Source organism: Ananas comosus, linkage group 21 (genome assembly GCF_001540865.1).
Source record: "Ananas comosus cultivar F153 linkage group 21, ASM154086v1, whole genome shotgun sequence".
NCBI lineage: Eukaryota > Viridiplantae > Streptophyta > Magnoliopsida > Poales > Bromeliaceae > Ananas > Ananas comosus.
In genome coordinates, this window is record NC_033641.1 from 9986352 (window position 1) to 10011764 (window position 25413).

Below are 25413 nucleotides of genomic sequence, written 5' to 3' on the forward strand. Positions count from 1 at the left end.
GTGTCGGTCGGTGCCGGCGAAGATAAATCGTCGTCGGAGCGGCAGAAAATGAGGGAGAGGGAGAGATGAGAAGGCGGGGAGGGCGAAGAGCGTCGTCGTCGGAGATGGTGGAGAAGATCGGAGAAGAAAAGAAAAGAAAAAAGCAAAAAAAAAAAAAAGTCGCGGCGCCGCCGTTACAGGGGTCGGAGGCGAGGAAGGTGGGGGGTGCATGGACGAGGGCAAGGCGAGGGCGAGATCATGACGGTGAGAGGCGAGACGGACCGTTTTTGCCTCCGCTCTACCGGCGAGAAAAAAAAAGAAGACGAGAAACGAAGAAAGAGAGAGAAAGAGGAAAGAGAAAAAGTTGAATAAGGGTATTTTGGTCAGTTTGCTGAAAAAGCGGACCGAATCTGCAAAATAAAAAGGTGACCCGATTTTTGCAAAAGCTCAAAATAAGTAAATTTTTTATGCAAATGGCCAACTTAGATCAACTAGTTAATGTCACGGGTACACCTTCCAATGAGAAAAAAAAAAAAAAAAAAAGGAAAAAAAAGTTTGTGCGCCGCAGAACCACATTCCAATGCTGACCTGGTGGACCGGGTCTAGGGACCTACTACAGGGGAGGGGTCAAATCACCACAGTTATACCACGCGGCGTCCAAAATCCTGGGGAAGATGAAGCGGTAGAAGACCCAGTCCCTGAACCACTTGACGAGCCACGCCCACACCCCGGCGCGGGCCCCACCGCCGCCGCCCTGCTGGACCCACCCCGCCACGTAGGCTCCCGCCACGAGCCCCGCCGCGCGCCACCGCCGCTCCGCCACGTACCTCCCCACCGCGGCCGCGCCGCCGCCCCCCGCGTCCGCGCCGACGCAGCGCGCCAGCGCCACCGCGTCCTCCAGCGCCGCGCTCCCGCCCTGCGCCGTGTCCGGGGTCATCGCGTGGAACGCGTCCCCCGCCACCGTGGCCGCCGCGGCCGCGTTCGCGTTCGCGCCAATGCGGGTGGGGAGGGTGAGGTGGGCCCGGCGCAGGAGGACGGCCCACGGGGCGCGCAGCGAGAGCGGGGCCCACGTCAGCGTGGCGGGGTCGGAGCGGCGCACCACGTCGGCGTAGTCCGAGGGGAAGCCCCTCGCCAGATTCTCCGTCACTTCCCGGAGAATGAGCTCCGGCCTCCCCGCGATCTCCCTCTCTGCACGAATCCCCATGCACCACCCGAATTTTACGTATAATAATTACAATGCGGTGAACGAATGACGGAATGGCGGATGAGACAGTCTCACGTAAAAACTGTCCCCGCCAAATTTTTGCTTGTATTGAACGAACGGCAGATGAGATGATCTCACATGCTATTAATTTTTTAGATTTATATATTGTTGTTGCGTCTTCTGCTAATGCATTTAAGGTGATACTGTTGAATGTGACCCATGTAATATATTCAAAGTGATTTATGAGAATGTTCAATCACGTCTGATGAGATGTGTCCAGATACATCCCAATTGTTGAACCAATTGTATCTTTAGGAATCATCTTTGAATATACGTTTGATAGATGCCTCTTCTTATTTTTATTATTATTTGTTAACATGTGATGTGTCTCGATTAGAAGCCAAATGAATTATTGGTCTTAAAATTTTTTTAAAAAAGTTGAATACTCTCTTTACTTTGCTCCATTTGCTATTTACTCCATACTTCGTAAATTTGAGAAATTTTATTTATTATTGTACTTTTTTTTCAATTAACTTATGATGCATCTCATGGAAATAACACTTGTCTTATATCATCCTAATTTGAAATTCCACTTTTCCCAAACTAAATTCGTTAAGATGTAGACATATACCGTCCGTCCCTAGAGCAAGTGGCAAAGGGTTTGGTGGTTGGTATCTGAGACCCAAGTTCGAATCCTAGTTGATTCACAGTTCTAGCCAAATTTATTTTTAAATGAAATAAACAAAGCGGGTAGCGTGCTACCTATCTCTCTCAAAAAACTAAAAATAAAAATGTAGGCATATTTACCTGATGAAGTTGAATAGTTTATCAGAAACCAATAGACCTCCTTTGAATTGAGTGGAACATATCCAGCCCTAATGCCCTCTCCCAAGTATTGCCGGAACACTGTTTCCAACCCATGACCTTCAGGAAACACTGCAAGCCCTCTAACAGCTGACCGGCCTGAGCTAATCGGTGCAGAGAGTCCCAACCATTGTGCGACGACCGAATGGACACCGTCGCATCCTATCAACAACTAGAAAGGAGCAGAATATGTATATAAGAGTGTCTCTATGACCTAACTTCTATTAGAAATTCACAAATAAGATTAACTTTTCTGAGAATATTAACAAAGGAGTAAAGGATATTGATATGCGCGACTATTGGAGGTTTTGAACTGTTGTGGAGCTCGAAAAATTTCGAATGAATCTACTTAAACAAAAATTTTTAGAGTTCGACGGATTGTTTCGAGTGAGCTTTTTTCATTAAGACAAATTTTACCTTAGCTCTGATAATGGATCCATCCTCCAAATGCAAGGATGTGAAATTTGAGGAACCTCCACTCTTAATGGAAACTACTTTTGAACAGAATCTTATAGTTCCAGGTGGTAGCTCCTCAGCAAGTGCTTCCAACAAAGCTTTCCCGTGCATAGCCCTCACCCCTGCTTCTCCCCTTAGCATTCAAAATTTCAAACATACAATTAAAACTACTTTTAACACACCACCACCATCTCTGTTAATATATTGATATACTGGAGTACGTCTCCTGTACTTTCGAAAGTTCGGAGGCCTCCTTACTTGTAAATTATTTTCGATGATATGACATCTGATTCGATGATCGGCTCCGTTAGTCATGATTTATGCTATTGGAACTATTTAGAAACCAAATTTCATAATTTTTCGACATCATTTACTACGTAATCAAAAAGTCTCAAAAATGACTAGCACGTTTTTAAGTTCAACAGTGTAAAACAATTCAAATTATATGAAACTTTAATAGAAAATTCTACTTAACATCAATAGTAAAATCAATACTTCTGATTTGAAATTTGAGTCTTTTATCACTGTTTTTTATGATATTTTTTATTTTCAGTCGTTTATTTTTAGGGTACTCGTTTACTAGGCAAATGAAATAAAAATATTATGAAATTTAGTTTCTAGATAGTTCCAATAGTGTAGATTATGTTTAACAGAACCGATCGCCGAATTGAATGTTTCATCATCGAAAATAACTTACAAGTACGGAGTTCACCGCATTTGAAAAAGCATAGGAGCCTAGCTCGATATACTGGTATGTCATACGCAGATTAGTTTATTTTGGGCGTAAAAACCAACATAGTAGTAGGCCATAAATCAAATTGAGACATGTTTTTGCCCAAATTGAGTACCTATGGGCCGATCCAGCGAAGTACAACTCCTGCGTATCTCCGGTCGCGAGATCCGTAATGCGGGATCTAAAACCATGCACACAAATCGAAACTGATTTTACGCATATTCATATATACATCGTATAAGAGATGAAACAACAGATAGATAGATAGATAGATAGATACATACATACATTTGGAAGGGAAGGTAGTAGGGCTCAAGCTTGTGCGCGACACCGAGAGCCGAGAGGGCGTACCATCCGTTGGGGAAGATAGAGATGGCGGCCCCAGTGGCGCGGAGCTCCGAGTGGCCCTCCAGCACTACGATGTCACGCCGGCCGACTCGCTGCAGAGCCACCGCCGTCGCCAGCCCCGCGATCCCGCCACCAACAATCACCACCTCCTCTACCTTCGCCATCTGCAGGGTGGGGTGGTGGAGTTTGTGTGAATTAGGCCATGATATAAATAAATGTATTCTTTTTTTCATTTTTTTTATAATCTTTTTATTTTTTACTAGTAAAAATAGAAGTGAAATGTGTGCTTAGAGGCCTGACAATCTCTGACTCATGCGCATGAGTTTACATGCGGTTTACCAACAACAAATTTCAGGATGCCGGTACTAATTTTTCTGACTCAAAAAATTACGGATAAAACGAATAAATACTCATTAAGTTGTGGATATTTTAAATAATTTGTCAGTACCTACGGATACCTGTTTATATTTTTTTAATTAAAAAATATGCTATTAGTGTCTTTTGTACTATGAATTTTTTTTTACTTTAAGGCTTTAAATATTTTTATTATATGCTATGATATTTTAAATAATAAATTATATTATATTTTTAAAACTTTTATATATATATATATATATAGAGTCCGACTGCTATGCTATCGATAGCACCAAACACTTGTGCTATCAATGTCATTAGATTAATCTCTTTGATTATTTTTACTCATTAAATTTTACTATGCAACTAACCACCCACTGAACCCTAGAGGGCCCATATCATTCTAACCGCATATTTTTCAATCCAATGGCTAAAAAACTAATAGTACCAACAACTTTGTGCTATTAATTGTATACCAGCCTAGTTCTCTCTCTCTCTCTATATATGTATATATATGTAAGAGTAACAAAAAAAAAAAAACGTAAGTAAATCACCTGTTTACTTGTGGGCGGGTACGGATAAAAATATTAGCTAATAAAAAATTTACAAATAAATTTTATCCATGCCTAAATAATTCGTAAGTGCAATGATCCCTCTGCGGGATTAAAAAATTTTGATTAGCTTGTGCACGCTCTTTATAGAACCCAAAATATTTTTCTGACACCCATAACTGCAAAATGTAACCCCCTCCAGTGGGCCCTCTCCAATAATGGAAGCCAGTGGAGTAGCGGTTACATTAAAACTAACATATTTTTTTTAATAAATTCCTTCATGCGTTACAAATGGTTGCGCAAAGATGCAAAGATTCCTAATCGTTGAATATGAATATTAAAAATATTATTATTTACTAATTTAAATTTTTAAAAATTATTATTATTATTTATTATTATGGTATGATAATAGGTGGTTTCAGATTGGAGCTTAGATGGGAGTACTATAGTTTATTAAAAATATTCAATATAAACATCTTAAATGATTTTTTTAGTTGTAGAAATAGAAACTTTAAATTAGTAAATAATAATATTTTATTTACAATATACTTTTGATTATGTGCGTTAGCATAATCTCATTCCTTTTTAAAGTTTCTATTTCTACAACTAAAAAAATCATTTAAGATGTTTANTAGTTGTAGAAATAGAAACTTTAAATTTGCGCATTTGCTTTTGTAATTTACAATATACTTTTGATTATGTGCGTTAGCATAATCTCATTCCTTTTTAAAGTTTGAACATTTTATTTGTATCTTCATCATTACATTGCACTAAATTATGCTTCTTTTAACCCTTTTTGATCTACAATATGATGATCCAATTATGACCCACATGAGTTATATTGCCCATCCCACAAACTAATTTTGGTGAAATCATGCACTCAATCATTGATTCACCATGTATAATACTCCATAAATATAATATATATATATACATATATTAAAAAAAGAAACAAAAAAAGAACATCATCATGTTCATATATAAATAACACTTGCATAGTTGACCACAATCTCTAAGTGGAACATCACGTGAGCCCCCTCCGCCTCGGGAAACCGTAACCACGTTGAAATCGGCAACGAGTTTCTCGAAACCCTTCAACAGCATAGAAGTCGACGCCGACTTTGGCTAGCGACGAAAGTGTACAAACAAAACCCTACCATCACGCGCCGTTGTACGATGTCGCCTTCGCTTTTTTAGTGTCCCGAAAAAGGGAATATTGTACCAAAGCCCTCACAACTATAGATAATTATGAAATCGGCCCCTCAATTTGTTAAATAAAAACTTTTAAATTGAATTGTTACAGTTTTGTTTGCTAAAAGAAATTTGAGCTGTGAAATTTGATCGAATTACTATTGACTTTAGCGAAATTAAACAAATTAAAAAAAAATATAACTGAGACCCAGTTTGTTAATTTTGATAGCTAATTAGTAATTGTGCCGTTAATTATTATTATTATTATTATATTTGCTAAAAGAGCCATTAAAAGATATTAAATCATTATGATTATATTGTCATAAAAAAATTTAATTTAGCTAAGCTAATATTACTTCAAAACTTTACAAAATTCAATAAACATCAATCCAAAGCAATAAACTTCAGGGGCCTTTTTCAAAATGGCCTATAGTTAAGGGGTTCCTATGAAATTTAAACAGCCCAAAAAGCCCGTTCCACAAAATTTATGGGATAGAGAGATAATCTCCTCAGGATTTACCATAATCTCCTATAAAACTTAAAAGTTAGCGTAATCTCCCCAAAAAATTAAACCTAATCATAATCCAACTATTGAATCAAAAAGCTAATTAAGCACTTCTAAAAAAAAAAGCACTGCTTTTTAATAAAGTGCTTCTTCGCTTTTCAGATTCTCTCCCTGAAACCACTGTGCCTACATTGTCTCCCACTCGGAGGGGAGATTGGTGCATGGACCTAGTGTATAGACCAGTGAAAAAGATGGTACTTTTTAAGTGGCCAATGTTAGCTTTGAAAGGATTCAGCCAGCTAACTTTTGCGAGTTTTTTAGTTCAATTCTTTACGCGGTAACGTATTAAAATTTTAATTTGTATCTTTTTTATCATTACATGCGAGTCAGATTGCTGCTATAAAATTATACTTATAAAAAATAAAATTTAAAAATATTATTACTTACTATTGAGTCAAAATCTATTGATTTAAACTTTTGAATTAAAAAGATTTTAATAACTTTGTCGCATGTTTGAAAATTGCTTTTCGAGAGTTTATTTGGGCCTAAATTATTTGCAATTTTTTTTACTAATCAAATTTTTTTTTTATGGAGATATTGCTAACCTTTTTTTTTTTTGCTTCTACTTTTGTAGGAATTAAAAAAAACTCGTAAAATAAGAAATAATTTGTTTAATAATAAGGCACGAAAATAAAATTAAAGGGGACTAATATGATACTTAAAAAGATAAGTTTAAAAAAAAAAAATCTCCTTGACAGAGTTGATAAGCTAAATTGGAATTTAAGATTATTTTTGAGTTGTTTTTTTTCTATTAGTGGGCTTGGTTCAGTGAAAAGAGAGAGTGATGTGGTAGACCTGGTCTACGGTAAATATCCTCCTCGAACTCCGTGCATGGCGAGGGTCGTAGAAATTAACCCTTCTCACCATTCCCGTTCAAAACCCCTCACACACACACACACACACACACACACACACACTCTCCTCCACTCCCATTACACCACAACACATAACAAATGGGAGAAACCCTAACCCTAACCCTAACCCTCCTCCTCGTCGTCCTCCTCCTCCCCCATTCTCGAGCTGTTCCCATGGCGATCATCGTCCCCGACCCCTCCTCCTCCTCATCCTCCTCGCCGCCGCCGCTCGCCGCTCCGCCGCCCACCGCCGGCGGCGACCTCCCCGCCCTCCCTTCCGACCACCCCGCCTCCGCCGCCGCCGCGCCGAACTCCGTCGCCGTCGCCGGCGCAGCCGCGCCGGAGGGCGGCGGAGGGGTCCCGTTCATCGGCAGCAACCCGGCAGTGCCGATCCCGACGGGGGTCACGGATTCGGCCACTATCTTGCCGTTGCCGTCGCCGAGAGCCGGAGGAAATCAGGTGTGTTTTAGTACCCGTTTGGTTTTACTTTTGCTTCTGCTTTTATGTTTCGTCGCAAGCGGAGAGCCATAAATTGGTTTTCGGCCGTAAATATATGTTTTCGTTATCTTGTTCATCGTAACTTCATCTTCGATCGAAACTTGAATTTTTCAAACTACTGTAATCGTCTTAGACCGAACTGGAATGAGGAAAAAAAAAAAAGAGTAAACTTCAAATACCGCGCCCGTGGTTTCGCGGTTTCTCATTTTAGTATCATGCGGTTTAAAATATATCAATTTAGTACTGTGTGAATTTATTTTGTCTCTCCGTTAATTTTTGGTTAAATCATATGCAAAAAACTTTAGATACTTTTACTATAGTTTATCGAATATTCACTTTAGTATCTTTTAGTTTTAAAGTGAATATATAAAAAAAACTTTAGATATTTTTACTATAGTTTATCGAATATTCACTTTAATATCTTTTAGTTTTAATTTTGTCACTGATTTAAAAAAAAAATTAGTGAAGAGAAATAAAAAGAGAAAAATAAAACTACAGAGTAGGAAAGTAAAATATTTTAAACCATATGGTACTGGAATGAAAAAATACGAAATCATATGAATGATATTTAAAGTTTTTTTAAAAAATTAAAATATTAATAGTGAAAACATTATTCTTTTCCTTTTAAACAAATAATAGAAGCAGAAGAACTTCAGTCGTTTAAATAATATTTTATTAAATAATACTGTATTCGACAATGAGAACGAGATCAAACAAATCATAACAATAGAAAAAAAAAAAAAAAAATTCTACACAAGCAAAAATAAGTATTTTTGGCCTAAAAGGATAAGCTCTAATTTGCGACTTAATGAACCCATTTGGTCAAGCTGTAGAGAGTAATAAATACTAAAAAATACTGTAAAATATTTTCTAAACAATTAGTTAACATAATAAAATGTTTTCTTTTTTCTCTAAACAATTTTTTTTAATCTCCATCGCTCTTGGTTACACAGGTGGCAGGATCATCGGGGCCGTCGATCAAAGAAGGAACGGCCACGATGGTGTTGGGGGTGATGCTATTCTCTATTGGTTTGGTGCTTGAGTGCTTCTTGTATTAGGGGGCCTACATTGTGAGTTTTTGATGATGGGTTTGGGCTCAGGGGCATTTTTGTAAAAACGGAGTACTAGCTAGTGTAGTCTCTCGCTATTGCCGAGTTTCACTTCTCACTCTCTATTAAACTCGGCAATTTGTCACATAACCATGCATATAGAATTTCTAAGGCCTAATTTTGAAATGAACAAGTATGTTCATCAAACGCAACAATTTTGATGCTTTAAAATGAAAAAAAAATTTGAAAGCATTATAAAATTACAAAACTCCTGCTAAGTATTTGACAAGGATTCTACGGCACTTTGGCTTAGTTTGATATTGAGATTTATCTAACGGTATTAGATACAATGGAGTTGAAAAAAAGCATATGTAGGGATATGCTTCTGCGTTCTCCGATAGGACCGCAGAAAATATATCGTAACCGACTAACCACAATATGTGGAACGTAATATTACGTACGGAAACAAATATGGTATTTTTCTATCGTTATTTCTCACCGCACGTAACGCAATCCCCTGCAATTTCAGACGAAGCCTTTCAGATAAAGCATCAAAACAGTTGTGTTTGCAGCAGCTTCTTAAGTAGGTTTGGTTATGAGTGATGTTTCCCCACTTTTTTTTAAATGTTAATGTTACTAATCGCCGACTTTCTCAAAATTTTACCTACGGAATTTTCCTTACATTAATAAAATAAAAAAAAACTTATTAGTTTCTTCAAGGATTTGGTATACTTATCAACTATTATAAGTTTGGCTTAATCCAAATGCATCATTATTATGCTTTGGAATTGTGTGCATGTTGAACTAGTACATGACAATTACTCGAGTCCGAGAAGGGCAATTAAGAAACATTGGGTTTATGAAAAAAAGTTTTAGGTTAAAAAAATAAAAATTAAAGCTTTTTAAAACTCATCATAAATAGAAGTAATTCATTGTAAGCTTCGAAGTACGAAATTTAGGCATAGTTACCGCGATCAATTTTAATACTCAGAAGAAACATAAAATTAGGTATTTGACAAAGATAAAAACACTAGCTTTATCGAATGCCGATTATCAAAATTAGAATAATTTTGGTGTGCAATGTTTGTTGCTCAGGCGAAAGATCAAACTAACTTCTGAAGGCTCAATCTGAACTGTGCATCAGGCTTTACGAAAACTGAATAAAAACTTAGATTGCGATCTTAGTTTTACATGCTAAATTTGTTAGTCCGTCGTTCATCTGAGTTGAAACTCATTTTAATATGTGTGTCAAATTTGTTCAAACTATGAATGGCTCAAACAGGGTGAGGATGATGGATCTTATTAAGATTAATTTTGAATTATTTCTTACTATATCGATATCTTAGATAATATGATATCAGAGTAAGTTTTCTACGCTAAAGATTTTGAGCATTACTCTTTTGAAAAAGGATATGCCAACTCTCAAATTTCAAAGCAGCACAGATAAAAGCACTTTTGCACGCAGTTTTAGGGCATCATCTTGTCTCTTTGTCCGTGTATTCAAAAGCCTTGATTCTCCCAGCATTCATGGGTTGTTTTACTTAGACTACATTAATTTCATCTTAAACCAAGGTAAAGTCACTGTGTTAGAAGCAAAAAGCTAAGAACTTTATAAAAAGCACTACTCTTTTAATTAAGATTCGAGATCGGTAGTATTCCAGCAGTATTGGATATTTTATATTTAAAATGATAAATTTGTTACTAATTTATTAAGCAATTTAGATTGGGATGTTGCTATAAATTAAAATTAACGGTTAGCGGCCACATTCGAAGGCCTAGTCTGATGTTTCATTGGGCCGGACTTTAATTCTCTGGGCTTTGTGCTAGGTTTCATAACAGTTGAAAAATGAGTAGCATGAGTAAAAATAAAGAACAAAAGGCATATTGAATTACCCAATGAAATTGACTTTAATTACTACTTCCAAAGAGTTTTACAAGAAACATCAAAATAGAACAAAAAAACCAAAATAAAAGGCTGATGATAAGCAGAGGTTGGATAATTTGCTGTAGAAACAAGTTGCAGAGAAACAGCTAGTAAGACAACAAACAACCAAGAATTAATTAGAGGATTCCGAAGATTTCCAACATCTTAATCCCTACATTAGTCTTCTGAACTTTTTTTTTTCTTTTTTCCTTTTTTTTTTTTTTTTTTCTATTCACAAGCCAATTTCGTGTCGAAGCTACTCAAGCAGATCGCGAAGGCCTGAAAAGCCGACAGCGGGTATCGGTAATCCATCGTGAACATGTCTTTCGCCACCTTCCCGAACTGCAGTATGATCTTGTCGTGCTCCGGCGGCGGCGCAGGCTGCGAGGGCGTCGGGGCTCCCGCGGACGGCTGCGTGGCGGCGATGAGCTGGAAGTTCTTGACCGATGCGACGGTAACGCGCCCTCGGAAGTTGAGGCACCAGCACTGCAACTGCTCGTGCCACCGCGGCGCCTTGTTACGCAGCACCAGAGGCCGAGCCTTGCCCTCCTCGTCCCCGTCGTCTGCCCCCGCTCCGGCCCCTGCCGCCGTAATGTCGGAGAAGCGGGCGCTGCCGAAGTCCACGGACGATTTCGAGAAGGAGACGCTGTTGAAGGATTCGTCGAGAATGGAGCGGGAGAACAGGCCGTCGCTGTCCGGCTGGCAGGAAGGGACGGTGCCGCCAGCGTCGAGGGCGGAGGCGGGGATCGAGTGCATGATGCAGTGCATGCGCCGCGGGCCTCGCGTGCCCAGCACGTTCAGCTCGTACGCCACCTGGGAGACGACGTAGCTGCTGGACGGGCACCGGGGGGACACTTTCTTGGAGTGGAACCGCCGGCTCGTCTTGCCGGGGTGGGACAGCCCAGCTGCGTTGTAGGGCGGCTGGGTGTCGTAGATCACAAACTTTGTGCCGAGGAAGTTAGACCTAGGGTGGCGACAACTTTATAAATTATGATCTTGAAGATAATAGAAAGAGAGGTATTAAGATAAAAAATATACAAATAGTCTCTGTACTATCCCCTTCACTGAGGCTGTCCCTGAATGTTTTTAACTTTAGGCCCTGAACTTTCTCATATATTCTCAAAAAGGGAAGTTCTTTTGCAGGATAAGGGGTTTAACGGAGATTAGGGATGGAATTGCTATATACGAGAAAGATCGGATACTAAGTTCAGGAACCATCTCAGCATAGAAATAGTGTAGGAACTATCCATACATTTTACCTAGAGGTATATTGAAGATGAATTATCAATACCTCAATTTTCCGATATATGTGCTACTAGACCGTGATATATTGTCTGCGTCCATGGTTATAATATACTCCGTACAAGTTGTGCGGCGATTTCTTTTGGCCGATAAGAGGAACTTCCCATTTTCGACAAGCACAGCTGTAGCACATTTAAGTTGCAAGTTAGGACAGCAACAACTGAAAATGCCATAACAATCTAGAGAAAATGATTTCAGCGAAGGGGAGAAAAAATGTGTCATCAGCTGAAATTCTACAGAGAGCAAACGAAATACTCGACTAAGATGATAGAGAGAGGTTTTAGTGAAGAAGAAGCTTACCCGGGCTGAGACACAGGTAGAGATGATAAGTAAGAGTTGATTTATCCCTCTTAATAAAGCACTGGATGGGAGCATCTCGAGGTCCAGGCTGTTTAAAGCAAAACAACAATACGATGAATTCATCAGTCGAGCAAGTCAAAGAAAATCTCCACAAGTTCGTCTTTTTCCGTAATCATGTCTTTCATTATGAATTTTCTCTAATAATGAAAGTAGAGCGGAGACAAAACAACACATAACATCTAAAGGTAAAACTGCACAGATCTTACATGAACTACAAAGCATTTCGAGATGAATACTCGACCTCCAAAATTTTTAATATTACTACCAAACCTTTAACTGCTGCTTCCACGTCTCAAATAACTAACAATAACAGTAAGTTACGGAATATTCCTTCGAAAGTGTTATCGTTAAGTTTGGAGAAGAGGTATTTGAATCAAACATACTGTAAGTTTAGGTAGTATCATCAAAATTTTGAAGGTTTCGGTACTCATTCCAAAATGCGGTATAGGGTAGGCAAAGTCTAATATGTTTTTCGCAAAACATTAAACAGGAAACTACCTGCTTCAGGGATACAGGAAAGGTAATCTTTCCAGATAACTCGGGATTTTTCACGAGTTCTTTACACGTCTCTCGCCAAGAGCGGCAGACGGCGGCGCAGGCAACCACATTCTTGCGGGAAGGCCACGTGCTCTCGCTCGCCTCTAGCCTTCTGATCACATCGCGGAGCAGTTCGGGAGGAAGACTAGCCCAACAGCTATTCTGAATTACAGAAGACTGGTCGCGGATCTCGTGCACGTGGCCCTGAGATTTCCCCCTGCGGTGGGCCGCAACCCTCACCTCAAAGCCGCGTCGAGATAAGCTCCCAATGCCATCCCTTACATCTCGTACTATACTACGGAATGACATCTAAACCTGCGATTCGAAGCCAGCAAGCAGAATGCTATCTCCAACTCAACAGAAGACTCGGCCAAAACGCGTAAAATGGCAGGCTGCAACTAGATAGAGAAATTTCAACAAAGCCTTTGGGTTTGACCAACACAACCTGGAAAAAATGGCAGGTATTTGATTAAAAAATCAACAAAACAAAGCAAAAGAAGCTGCAAATTCCCCTCCCCCCCAAAAAAACTCATTTAACCAATTAGATTTCGCACGAAGTACTACAGGGATATGAATGTGGATATTCTCCAAAGTTTTTTTTTTTTTTTCTCTCTAAGAAGTTAGGATTGGTCCAAAAATACAATTTTTAACAAGCAGTTAGATCACAAAAAGGAAAAAAAAAACAATTAGTCAAACAAACATTAGCTTCATATCATGGAACACAAACTAGAATCCAATCCCACATGTATTATACAATACAACTATTAATCCGAAGCCTATCATGAAACACATTACAAGTATATTTGCATGATCTGAGATTCAATTTTAAAGTTTCCTTTCTCACACAGACCCAAAAACTTAAAATGCTTCAATTTTATGCACAAAAAACAGTTTACGTATCTCCCCATGACGTATCATATCATAAATAAAAAAAAAAGTATTAAAACTGAAAAAAAAAAAAATTATGAACTTACTAAAAAATGTAACATTTCTTAACCAATAGCGGGGATTCCACTAAGTAACAACTAAAGAGGCTTCATTAACAATACTTAGTAACCATTCCAACGAGATGGAGAAAAGTGTTTTTTTTTTTGACGAATTACACGGGAAAAGAGCGATTTTTACCGAAGATGCACATCACAAACATTAAGAAACATCAAATTAGAACCAAAAACATATCAAATACACAGATCTACTACTCCCAGACCTAAAATACGCCCCCAAATCGCAAAAACCCACGAAACCCTAAAAAAAGGGCTCAAAATGGCGATGCGATGAGATCGAATCGAACCCTAGCAACAACTGTCGAATCGAAGGCGCCCTAAGGAACGAATCGCCCCTGTAGATCCGATCCCTTCCTTCGCTCTCTCTCTCTCTCTCTCTCTCTCTAATGCGACGGATCTGAGAGGGATTATTAAATTGGATTAAGGGAAAAGGAGGAGAAAGTGGAGAAAAAGAGAAAAAAGGTGAAAAAGAAAAGGGATTGGGAACATAGTATAGTACATAGAACGGTAGTGGACGAAGAAGAACAAATTATTCCCTGCACCTGGTGTGTAAGTATGTTTCATACACCACATTTATTAAAAATAAAATACTTTTGTGGATATTTCCAAAGTAACATAATATAGAATTTATCTGAATTATGAATAATTTTGAATTAATTATTTAATATTTTAAAATTTTTACTTTATTATTCAACTTTCTAATTTTTTTGATTTCAGTCGGTCAAAAATATTTTAACTTTAAAATTTTTAGTAATGAATTTAAATTTTAAAGTCAAAATATCGTTGATTGATTCAAATAAAATAAATTAAAAATTGAATAGTATAATTAAAATATTGAAAGGTTGGATAGCTAATTCAAAATAATTTATAATTTAGATAAGTTTTATACATTTTTACTTATTTTAAAATTATAAAATAATTTATTAGATATTTAGCAATGATATTTAAAAGCTTCTGTATTTAATAATTAATAATTATAAAATAGGTAATAGATTTTTAAAACATATTTTTTAATCATATATTGAGTAAAATTTTGATTTAAAATATTATTTGTAGAAAGTCAGGTATTATATACAATATATTTGAATATATTAAGTTTGGTAAAATAAAATCTGATTCATTTAATTTGTTATATTACATGAAATTTAGAAAATTTATATACTAAAAGTAATAAATATTTTACACTAATTTTATACAAATTAAATAACATTTTTTAGACCGGTTGATATCTAAAAAAAAAAACTTTTAAAACCTTATAATTTTCCCTTTCTTTGTAGGCTTTTCAAATGTTTTATTAGGTCACATCAATTATTAGATTATATTTTTGATTTTTTAAAAAAAGGTTTTAAGACATCAACCACCACCACCAAACTACAGGTGTTGGTGTACGTCGCGGTACGACTACACCTGGTGCACGGAATAATTTCTTTTATAGTAATGATTATTTTACGGCTCTTTAACGGCCGGCGGAGTTGTTTTGACTCTCCGTTCCGTTACGTCGCAACGGGGAGTGGAGGGGCGTCTTCTGAAACGGCGTTTTCGTCCGGATTTGTACTGACTCGCATGTGGAGATCACACGGGTGTCGCATATGAAACTGTGGGTGGGGTGTTGTTGTTTTTGTTGCTGTTGTTGTTGGTTTTTTTTTTCTTTTTTTTCTTTTTTTTCTTTTTTTTTTTTTTTGGGTGCAAGCATGCATGTCCACGCAATATATGCAAAATTGTATTTATTTATTTATTATTAAGGTATGTGTTTGGCCCTTGAAAACAAGTAAATGTAATATGCAAAATAGCTAGATACAAATGCAAAGGGTTAGAAAAAAAAAAAAAGAGTTGGGGTTTATTGGGGCAATCAAGTTTTAGTCTAAATCAAAATAAGTTACAAAAATAATTTACTCGGTATAAAGTTTGTTTACGATATTTTAATAATATGATGACATTTATGATATAATGAAAAAAATATATTTTATGGGTAAAATAAGTTATATTTGACGGCATTCTTCATCTGCTGAATAGTATAAAATTTTTAAATAAATCAAAAAATAGATAAAATTAAAACATTTTTACATCCAAATAGAGCCTGTACATTGAAAAAGCAAACTTGGTCATAAGTGCATTTATGCACTTATGATAAAGACCTTTTATTCATGGCTTGTGTACCTCTAAATGGCAAAAATCTAAGCAGCAATATGATGCACACAACAATTCGTAGGGATAGAACAAAAACAGAAAAGATAAGTTTTGTATTATCAAATGATTAGAATTTTGAGTGAATGGTTCTCCCAATTGCGACGATGATAAGTACTTCACTAAAGAGCGATTTAGAGAATCTAAATCCTAGTAAGCATCATTTAGTAGGATCCATTAAACTATGTTAACCACAAACACGGAGACAACAAACACATGCATGTATGGTACACAATCCATTCCAATCCCCAGATCAAAGCTAAGGGACTCTTTTTTCTTTGAGGAGTCATTCAATCAATAGTTATTAAGATAAAGAATCATCTCCCTCAAACCCCCAATTTCTGAGATCCACCAACTGGGAGAGGGGGGGAACCTGCAATAAGAAAAGTAATGCACGCGATAGTATTACAGATCGGAACGACATTAACCTGCGGTCGTGTTAAAGTCATACTTTTCTTCCTTTTCCAGGAATCGAGAGGGAGAGATTCACGACGAGTAACAATATACAACTTCTTTTCACAACATTTATCCAAATAGTATTCACTCGTGCCCCGCAAATGAATGAGGTTATATTTGAATTCTAAGTCGGGGGGTTCGGTCTTCCGTCTTGGACATGGTTAGAATTCGCACTTCGAGTAGAAGTTAAAACCGTCGGAGAAGAGCGCAAGAGAGTTACTTGCCTAAAAATTTCTCCCTCTGTACGGCGTCTCCTGAAAAATGAAACGGAAAGAGCAACGAAGCATCAGCAGACGCAACGGGAAGAAGTATTTTCCGTATGGAATTTGCAGGTTATTTGACAGAAGAGCTCGTATTAATTGAAACATTCAAAAGAGATAATATTTATAAAAAAAAAAAATCAAGGGAAAAAACTGAGTGCTGTTCCTCTCAGAAATAACTCATCTTCTAATCCTTCACGCTACAAGAGACACAGTTATGCCTGGCTAACTGCACTTGGCGTTTATAAAGCCGACTTACTCCACCAATTAACCGAGTACGAATCGTAAGTAACGATACATGTCGAATGGTAATAAATCCCCAAATTTGTTGGAGTTAACAAAGTTGAAGAGTATTTATCATCTTCCTTTGTACCCTCTGTATCCAAGAGTTGATGACCCCCCATTGCTTGACTAACTAATTTTCATTTACTGCTACTCAGTGCTGAGATCACTATGCATCGTAAAGCCTTCTTGACTTTCAACTCTTGTTTTTTAAGAGAATAAATGGATAACGAGCTACAAATAAGAAGAAATATTACTTACAGGCATATAGTTTGGCACATAATAAACTGGCCGAGGCTGCCCGAGAATCATCTGCTGCCCGTACTGCAAATGTTGCGACAATATAAGTAATTAAGCATCACATTACAAGATATTCTGATAGAACGAAGAGAAGATTATCAGTATCATTTAAAAAAATTTGATATCCAGATATTTTAGAACATGCACCAAAAATTTGGATGGAAGGGAGAATTCACCATGGGCCCACTAGGCTGGATATACGCCTGGGGAGATTGCAATTGCGCAGCTTGTGGATTATAAACAACCGGCTGTTGCCCACCAAAGGGCGGTCCAATCTGCAGTGATATTTTCAGTTCAAAAATCCTTAATGGAAATAGAAAAAACCGCAGAAAAAGAATAATGATATAGAAGAAAATTGCTTTCGAAATTCTAAAGAAGCGCATACAAATGCATACGGATGTTGATGATTTTCTCCTGGAAGCTAGTTCATGGAAGTGATAGAAGATAAGAAAATATCAATTAGTATCATCCTAGTTAAGAGTCTATACAAGGTCAGTTATCATAAGACACTGTAATCATCTGACTAACAGAGAATGGCCCTAAAAATCATGTTGAGCACAAAAATAGACACGATGGATATACCATTGATGATTTTTCCTATTTAGGAAATATAAAAAAACCATTTCCAACAACAATAATCTGTTGCCTACCATTGTATTCTGGATTCAAGCCAGATATACATTTATTCACCTATTTCTGGCGAGAACAGATTGGAGGCCAACACTTTGACCAATTTTTATTTTTACTGAATAAAGCAGATGCTAAGAACATATCAAATAGGTAGTCCAAACAAAACAGCAGCAAGGGATACCCCCTAGCAATTATAATAGCGTAGCACTACTCAATATTTTAGACTAACAAGAATTTAACAGCAAATTATCTTCTCAGTCTAAATACATTGCAAAGCATGTCTGCTGCTGAATAGAGAGCAAAAATAATGGAAACAAGAAACACAAACAAAAACGTGAAACATGTTAGAAAGCATGTTTCATGAAAAAAAACAAACAAGTGTATTTAAAAAACAACGCAAGGAAAGGCAAATTCTAAATTCTCACCCCCATGCCGACAGGTAGGCTAGGCATAGGTTGAACAGCCGAAAAGTTACTAGCATAATAGAAAGATCCATCAGGTACAGGTGCATGAGGCCTCAAAGAAGGCGACGGAGTGAAACTCTTAGCATTGGGATTCAGCTTGAACTCCTGTTTCATAACATTTAAGGGTCAAAAAAATACAGGAAAAAGATAAATAAGCAGCAAATTTTAGAAGTGTCAAAAACATGAAGATATTTTAAATGTACAACAAACAGACCTTACCTGAACTAGATAACATTTTAAAATGTGCAGTCCGATTTTAGTAATTGTGATTCTACTACCTAATGAGTCGGAGCATTTGATTTCAGAACATTCATATTCTCTTAAGTATCAGAATTGTATTACAAAATATTCTGTCCAAAAAACTTAAGAAGAACTATAAATTTCGATAGAAATGTACTTTTTAAGTCCAACACACTAAAAGTTTAGGTAGTATAATCAAAATATTTTAAGAAAATATTTTAAGTGTAGGAACCCATCTCAAAATGGACTATAGTTCAGGTAAGGCCTACGCATTTTTAACTAATCTTAAAATAGAATAATCAAACCATAATAAGACCTTAGCATTGGGGTTCAATGTTGATCTTTCTGAAGATAGAGATCCCATTGAAGAGCTCGGCGACAGACCAGTAGTACCAACTGAACCGCCACGTTCAGAAGTAGATGATGTAGAACTACTGGGTCGTATAGTGTTCACTGGTTCAGCTGCAGGAGGCAATTTGCCAGATACAGCAGGATTTGAATTTTCAGAAGCCACAGTACTATTTCCATGACTAGACGATGAAGGAAAATGCGCAGCTGCACTAGAAGGCAAACCCTTGGAATCTGATCCGAGAACCACTGCAATTTACAGCATTAAAATATTAGAACTTAGAAGCGGTGGCTCCTGCGCACACAAACCACAGAACCTCAATTTGGAAAAGACAAGAAGAATTTTTATACGCACAATTCAATGATAGAAAACATGCAAATCGAATTACACTCGAGAAAAGCTAACAGAGTTCACAATAAAAATCTTTTGTCAGCTCACTTAACTTGTTTGATACATTTTATCAAGTAACTATGCTATATGAACATAAACTTGAGCATTCATAATTAGTTATATTGTTAAAAGGAAACAGCATTTGAAAAGAATGAACATAAACTTGAGCATTCATAATTAGTTATATTGTTAAAAGGAAACAGCATTTGAAAAGAATGATCAGAAGCCGGCCACATAATGGTTCTTCAGAAAATTTTCGAAATTGGAGAACCATTTATACAAAGCCTCCAGGAGCTCTTCCTAGCTATTACTGACTATATGCCAGTTTAACATCTCTGCTGTATAGACTGCTTGATTTAGATGATAAAATTTAATAACTAGGAAGATACAGGTAAAGCTAACCTTCAGAAACTGATGGATCACGACCTTCCGAAAACTGCATATGCACATTAGCGACATGCTTTTCACCGCCATCATCTTTGACCTGCTTTTCGAGCAGCCTAAAAATTCATTCAGCATGTCAGACCCAAGAATTGCCCTATACATGCTAAAAAATCGAGCAACTCACAAAAATGCTCAAGCTTAGCTCTTGGTCTAAGTTAAGAAAAACTTGAAAATAAACTAGCTGAGCTTAATCTTAAAGACTTAAAAGATGAGCTCAAAACAAGTTTTCAGAAATATTGAGCAAACAATTGATCTCTGAGGTCCTGTTCAGTAAGACTAGAATTTTACTTATCTACAAACAATGTATGAATATTTAACTATATTTTATTTTAATGCATACAGTAATATTTTTGAGTTCCAAATTACATACTAATCCTCCAACTACATTTAGCAAAGTCCAACTTGGTCTTTTGAGATCCTGAGATTAGATGACATTTAACCTGGACTCAACCATTTTTCTAGCATGGGCTCATCTTAGCTATTCAATTATCTTGCAGACAATCAAGCATCCCAAATTTAGCTTCCTTTTGGTAGATCTATAATTAGACTTCTAAGAAAAAGACTAAATAAGCTAACTTTGGTCACGACCAAATCCATTTGATTTAATCTATGATACAAGCATCCAATTTCCAAACTGTTTAGATTCAGAAGGAAAAGAAATACGGACCTGCTCTCCTCATCCACAGATAGGGACTTCATTGCTATGCATTCAGTTGGTAGCTGATTGCTCTGAACAGGTGTATCAATGTGAGATGTATCCTTATCAGAAGGTAACTGAGAAGATGGTTCCTCATCCTGCCAACACAACATACAACAGCATCTACAAAAGTTCTTTTACACGGCATGCCAAATGAAACAAGATCCGCAAAATTTGTTTGCAATTCTTTATATTCATTTAAAAATATTAATACTTTCCATGCAAAGCTCCAAATTGGACCTTTTGGTTTTTAAGGGAGCTAGACTAATTTTCAATTTCATCAAACAGACTCTAGAACTTTTGTTTGTCAAACTACTCAAATCAACAGGTGGGCACTTATAGGCACTAACATGGTACGGAAGTATAGTTAATGCACAACTTCAAAATTCTTAAAGGAAAAGAACAAACAAGAATAGAAGTGATAGGATCGATACCACTGAAGTACAGGTAGATGATTCCTGGCCTTCATTATTAACCTTCGCACTAAATGAGTCCAAATAAGACCCAGTAACTGCAGAACCAAGACTGCTATCACTCATATGTGACTCCTCATTTTCTTGAAATCTGTCATTATTTATATCTCTGCGCACTGCCGAATATTTTATCTCTTCATCAAGGTCAAAATCTCCGTCAAAATAAACCCCTCTTTCCTGTAGCAATAGTAGTAAAATGTCCCTAACATGTTAGGCAGCATAAGTAAAAAAAACCAAAAAGAGTGTTGTAGTGTTACTCAATTTACCTCTGCTAGATGAAGGTCTTCTGTTTCTTCACCCTCTATTTCTCTAGCTAATCTAGAAGCTTCCATTTCAAGCTGTCTTGTTTGAGGACCTTTCTCCAGCTTGGTCGTATAAAGTTCCTCATCAAAAGTACTCTTTACTCCAAATAAGGCTGCATTTGTTTCAAACTGATCCCAGTTTCTACATCAAAAAGAAGAGAGTTAGCAGAGAAATTGGCTCATTCTAGATAACATGATTAAGAATTAAGCGAATATGAAACCATGTGTTAGTTAAGAAACCAACAAAAGCTCCCTGACTTCAATTAATTGTATAAAAATGAGCTATTCCTGAGTTTAAAAGAATAATGAAAGACTACTCAGAAAGTAGAAATGATGAGCATCATTTGCCAGGAGCAACCAGCAAGTAATCATACAGGCAATATATAAGGTTGGTGAAACTGATAACAGAAAAAGAGAAAAAAAAGAAAATACACCATGGCATGGTTTGAAATAAATGAATTACTGAATTACCGATTCCACGTCCCATCAAATATGTTCTCCAGTTCGGGACGCTCTGGAGCATCCTCATCTGGGGTCCACCGTTCAAGTTCCCTCTCTTGCATGTGATGAGAATGAGAAATGACAGAGTCTATCATGAAGTCTTTGCGCTTGTCACGACCATGCTGATTTGTGAATTCATCAGTACTAAAAACTACGTCCTGAAAATTGTTATAAAGTTAGATGCATGGTCACCAAAGTTAAAAAGAAAGCATATTGAAAAGGTAACATGCGTAGATAGTCCCCTGATCTCCAACAAATCGAAACTTGGACCCTGATCTCTTATCTAACAGATTAGTCCCTAAACTTACCTAATTACTTGAAATGGTATTCCCAGAGCTTTTAAATCATATTCTCCTAAGAGTTAAGCATATAAACTAACAAATATCAGAGGTTATGCTAGCAATCCTACAGCTGGCATTGCAACAATGAGATGAGTATAATGTTGTCTGTTTGAGCAAAAGACTAGGAATAAATTGGCCACTGTATGAAAGTTTAGGGACTATTCTTGCCTTCTTCTAATATAAGTTTCAAAACAACTACTTGCTAATAGTAGTAGAACTAAATATCATGTAATTAAGTTAGAAACGAAGAACAATCAAGCAACATCTGGACAAAGCAATATGAGTACATAAGCTGAAGAAGGAACCTTAGCAACAACTTGGACGAATTCTCTAGCTGGTATGATCAAGGTCTCTGGCTTTTTAACAAAATCGGGACTAGGCTTCTGCCCTCTGACAGAACCATCCTTGATTAAGTGAGCCATTTTCAGGACAACACCTGGTGACCAAATAGTTGACAAAGGTAAAGTAAAGTATGAGAACAAAGAGAAATAATAATCAATCAACTTTTTTCGCCAACTCAGTATAATAATAAGAAGAAGAATAATCAATCAACTTTTTTGCCAACTCAGTATAATAATAATAATAATAATAATGAACAGTGATGTGATATTAAAAAAAAATTGAATCAACTAACAAAAAAAAAAAATAAAGGTAAAAAAATGTATGGAGGCTGCCGTAAATCTTGCTTCTTTGAATTGAGCTATTTCCATCAATTAAATTGAATATTCCATCAAAATTCACGACTTCATTATCTATCAGCCATTAATTATTAATGTAGTGTAGTTCCATTAGCTGAAAAACTGATAGAGCTACTAAATTAATGGACTCTCTGTTAAATTTAACACAATCCATAAATTAACTAATCGAAAAAACTCAAATCAGCACAACTTGTTTAGGGGATGTCAATCAAAAAAAAAAACTTTGAGTTCCATTCCAAAAAGCCTATAGTTGGGGAGGTCTCTGTACATGTTTACATAAAATAAAAGCATTGTCCATATCATCAGAAGCATACCAAAATCTTTGTCGGCATTTGTTGCATAAAAGATTCCAGAGATCACAGATCCATTTTTCACATGCACTTCCACACGCTGGCCGATGAGATGTGTCGTCACAAATATAAGTCGGTCGCGTAAAGGACTTGTATGTCCTCCGGCTTTGCCACCATTCCCTAAACCTATGTCACAACACAACCAGAACTAGTGCTTACTTCACGCACTTCTGCCTCTAATTACAGCTATTAAGTGTTTGTGGGGGAAAAAATAAAAACGAGCTACTGCTGCTGCAGCAAAAAGCTGAAATGAGATTCCAAGACCCAAAATCACAAGCTATGATTTGGAGCTTCCACTTCTGTTATATAGTGATTCCTCTAAAGAACAACTCAAACAGTACCTCATTGAATAGAACCACACCCTACAGCATGGCCAAATAAGCCAGAAAACTCATGTACTAAAATAGGTAAAAGATCAATTGTTCACCTGCATTGCCAAAGCTGCTGGATGCAGCTTTCGTTGGATGAGTCTTGCTCTCAACTCTACCTCCAGTTTCAACTGTTCTGCGACCAAAACCATTTACAGAAGTTCTAGGAGGTCCAGCTTGCTGTAGATTCATTCTCCACTTCAGTGTCTGATAACTATCCATCAATCAGAAAAAATATCATTATCCATCCCTTAAAAATTTATAAGCTCAAGAAGAGGAAAAAACATTCTTCTATAATTGTATATGCATTACAATCATTATCCATCCCTTAAAAATTTATAAGCTCAAGAAGAGGAAAAAACATTTTTCTATAATTGTATATGCATTACACAAAACAGGGAGAAACAAACATTTATGAAAAACCTTGATGCTTAGGAAACACCGCTAGTAATACTTTTCTCACCCAATCTGGTCCTATTTCAACATACTCTGGAGACCTAAAATATAAAAACATGCCAAGAGGACAAAATGCAGGAAAGGTGTGGAACAGCTGTAGGAAAGATAAGCTGAACTTTAGGTATGATTAGGCCTGGAACCTAGTAGACAAGCCAGCCAGAGCTCAAGACCCAGCGGGAAGATAAATTTCATGCTCTAATTCAAGCTTTCTTTCTAAGTTGTGTTTGAGAAACGACCAGCTCAGAAGGCCAGCTCTATATGGGGCATATTTTGCTCTGCTTCTGGCTTCCGCTGCAGTAAGTCAGTAACCGATAATATAGTGTTTGTTAATTTTTAAGAAAAGGTCTGAAACCTCTGCCGTAGCAGGAACGGGACGCCCAAAAACAGAAGCCCCAATGTTGAGAGTCTGGTTCTTCTGCACAGAGAGTTGTTGCGGGAAATTTTGATACAGCATTTCACCTCAAAATACTTCTCAAACAACACTTCATCAAACAACACTGCACTCTACAGCAGGGCAAACAGGTTCCTACCCCCACACACAACACTTTAACAGCACAATAAAAGAGTTAGGCTTAGTTTGGTATTGAGGTCCATCTGACGCTATTAGATAAAATGGAGTTAGGGTAAAAGCATATAGGGATATACTTCTACGTTCTCCGTGGGACCACAGAAAATATATTGTGTGATATGCGGAACGCAATATTACGTAGAGAAATAAACAGGGCATTTCCCATCGTACTTTCTCACTGCAAGTAATGCAATCTTCCCACAATCCCAAACGAAGCCTTAGTAGACAAAACCCCACTTCCCCAAACACCCATATCCTTAGATGATTTTTGCACCAACTCAGCCGATCAAGCAATCAGATCAGAACCCCCATTAATATTCAAGTCTCCACAGAAGATACACGAACATGCCCATTCAAATTCCATCACAATAACTGAACTTTTACAAGTGAATCATCTCTGAACCATCAGAGATGCCGACACAACCTCTTTGATCCCCTTAAACACGATCACGCAACAACAAATCACGCAAGAGATCAAAACATGAAATAAACAGCACAGTAGATAAATCTAAAAAGAACGTATCTAAGATTACACCCACGCGAGCAACATAAACCGATCTAGATACGAAGAAAACAAGCTACAAATCACAACAAAATTGGGGATTACCTGATCGTTGGCTCCTCCACGAACAAGCAGAGACTGATCTAACACAAACACTCGGATTGAGCTCAACTTCCACCAAAAAAAATCACAAAAAAAGGGAAAAAAAGGGAAGAGAAGGGAGAGGCGGCGGAGCCGAGGGAGGGGCGAGATCGATCGCGAGGAGGCGTAGGAGAATAGTGGCGTGTAGGAGGAGGAGGAGGAGGAGGAGGAGTTCGACGAGATCGATCGCGCAGGAGAATGATCGGAGGAGGACGAGACCTAACCCTAATCTGCGTTTCGAGGA

At 37.3% G+C, this 25413-nt stretch overlaps 4 protein-coding genes across 5 annotated transcripts; 1 reads left to right on the forward strand and 3 right to left on the reverse strand.

The window, feature by feature from the left end:
* On the reverse strand, nt 521-3748 carry LOC109726358 (FAD-dependent urate hydroxylase-like). Its single transcript, XM_020255895.1, has 5 exons — nt 3525-3748; nt 3352-3417; nt 2465-2636; nt 1991-2219; nt 521-1167 (listed from the first exon to the last, which is right to left on the reverse strand). The coding sequence occupies exons 1-5, from the start codon at nt 3746-3748 to the stop codon at nt 593-595; spliced, it is 1266 nt and encodes a 421-aa protein (XP_020111484.1). The 3' UTR covers nt 521-592.
* Nucleotides 7162-8832, forward strand: LOC109726722 (mycosin-2-like). The gene is made up of 2 exons (XM_020256506.1): nt 7162-7558; nt 8551-8832. Exons 1-2 carry the CDS (start codon nt 7199-7201, stop codon nt 8653-8655), a joined length of 465 nt encoding a protein of 154 aa, XP_020112095.1. The 5' UTR covers nt 7162-7198; the 3' UTR covers nt 8656-8832.
* LOC109726600 (tubby-like F-box protein 14) lies at nt 10536-14235 on the reverse strand. Of its 2 annotated transcripts, none has more exons than XM_020256302.1 (5): nt 14061-14235; nt 12731-13214; nt 12173-12260; nt 11862-11994; nt 10536-11534 (listed from the first exon to the last, which is right to left on the reverse strand). In XM_020256302.1, exons 2-5 carry the CDS (start codon nt 13076-13078, stop codon nt 10799-10801), a joined length of 1305 nt encoding a protein of 434 aa, XP_020111891.1. In that variant the 5' UTR covers nt 13079-13214; nt 14061-14235; the 3' UTR covers nt 10536-10798. The 2 variants fall into 2 exon arrangements, with proteins under 2 accessions (XP_020111891.1, XP_020111892.1); XM_020256303.1 differs by having other exon boundaries at nt 13977-14235.
* LOC109726535 (polyadenylate-binding protein-interacting protein 4-like) lies at nt 16181-25411 on the reverse strand. The gene is made up of 14 exons (XM_020256165.1): nt 25134-25411; nt 23562-23716; nt 23099-23260; nt 22392-22522; nt 21716-21903; nt 21209-21386; nt 20904-21119; nt 20440-20567; nt 19731-19828; nt 18906-19186; nt 18311-18454; nt 17432-17530; nt 17217-17279; nt 16181-16667 (listed from the first exon to the last, which is right to left on the reverse strand). The coding sequence occupies exons 2-14, from the start codon at nt 23692-23694 to the stop codon at nt 16638-16640; spliced, it is 1851 nt and encodes a 616-aa protein (XP_020111754.1). The 5' UTR covers nt 23695-23716; nt 25134-25411; the 3' UTR covers nt 16181-16637.

What these genes read in the sequence shown, in the direction of transcription:
- LOC109726358 (XM_020255895.1), bottom strand. Translation starts at nt 3,748, where the DNA reads ATGGCGAAGGTAGAGGAGGTGGTGATTGTTGGTGGCGGGATCGCGGGG. An exon ending in GATCCATTATCAGAGCTAAG is followed by an intron (nt 2,220 to 2,464) that starts GTAAAATTTGTC and finishes GCTCCTTTCTAG; the next exon opens with TTGTTGATAGGATGCGACGG. An exon ending in AAACTATTCAACTTCATCAG is followed by an intron (nt 1,168 to 1,990) that starts GTAAATATGCCT and finishes GGATTCGTGCAG; the next exon opens with AGAGGGAGATCGCGGGGAGG.
- LOC109726722 (XM_020256506.1), top strand. Translation starts at nt 7,199, where the DNA reads ATGGGAGAAACCCTAACCCTAACCCTAACCCTCCTCCTCGTCGTCCTC. An exon ending in CGAGAGCCGGAGGAAATCAG is followed by an intron (nt 7,559 to 8,550) that starts GTGTGTTTTAGT and finishes TTGGTTACACAG; the next exon opens with GTGGCAGGATCATCGGGGCC.
- LOC109726600 (XM_020256302.1), bottom strand. Translation starts at nt 13,078, where the DNA reads ATGTCATTCCGTAGTATAGTACGAGATGTAAGGGATGGCATTGGGAGC. An exon ending in TTCCTGTATCCCTGAAGCAG is followed by an intron (nt 12,261 to 12,730) that starts GTAGTTTCCTGT and finishes TGCTTTAAACAG; the next exon opens with CCTGGACCTCGAGATGCTCC. An exon ending in CTACCTGTGTCTCAGCCCGG is followed by an intron (nt 11,995 to 12,172) that starts GTAAGCTTCTTC and finishes AATGTGCTACAG; the next exon opens with CTGTGCTTGTCGAAAATGGG.
- LOC109726535 (XM_020256165.1), bottom strand. Translation starts at nt 23,694, where the DNA reads ATGAATCTACAGCAAGCTGGACCTCCTAGAACTTCTGTAAATGGTTTT. An exon ending in TGATCCATCAGTTTCTGAAG is followed by an intron (nt 19,187 to 19,730) that starts GTTAGCTTTACC and finishes TGTAAATTGCAG; the next exon opens with TGGTTCTCGGATCAGATTCC. An exon ending in TCCAGCCTAGTGGGCCCATG is followed by an intron (nt 17,280 to 17,431) that starts GTGAATTCTCCC and finishes CAACATTTGCAG; the next exon opens with TACGGGCAGCAGATGATTCT.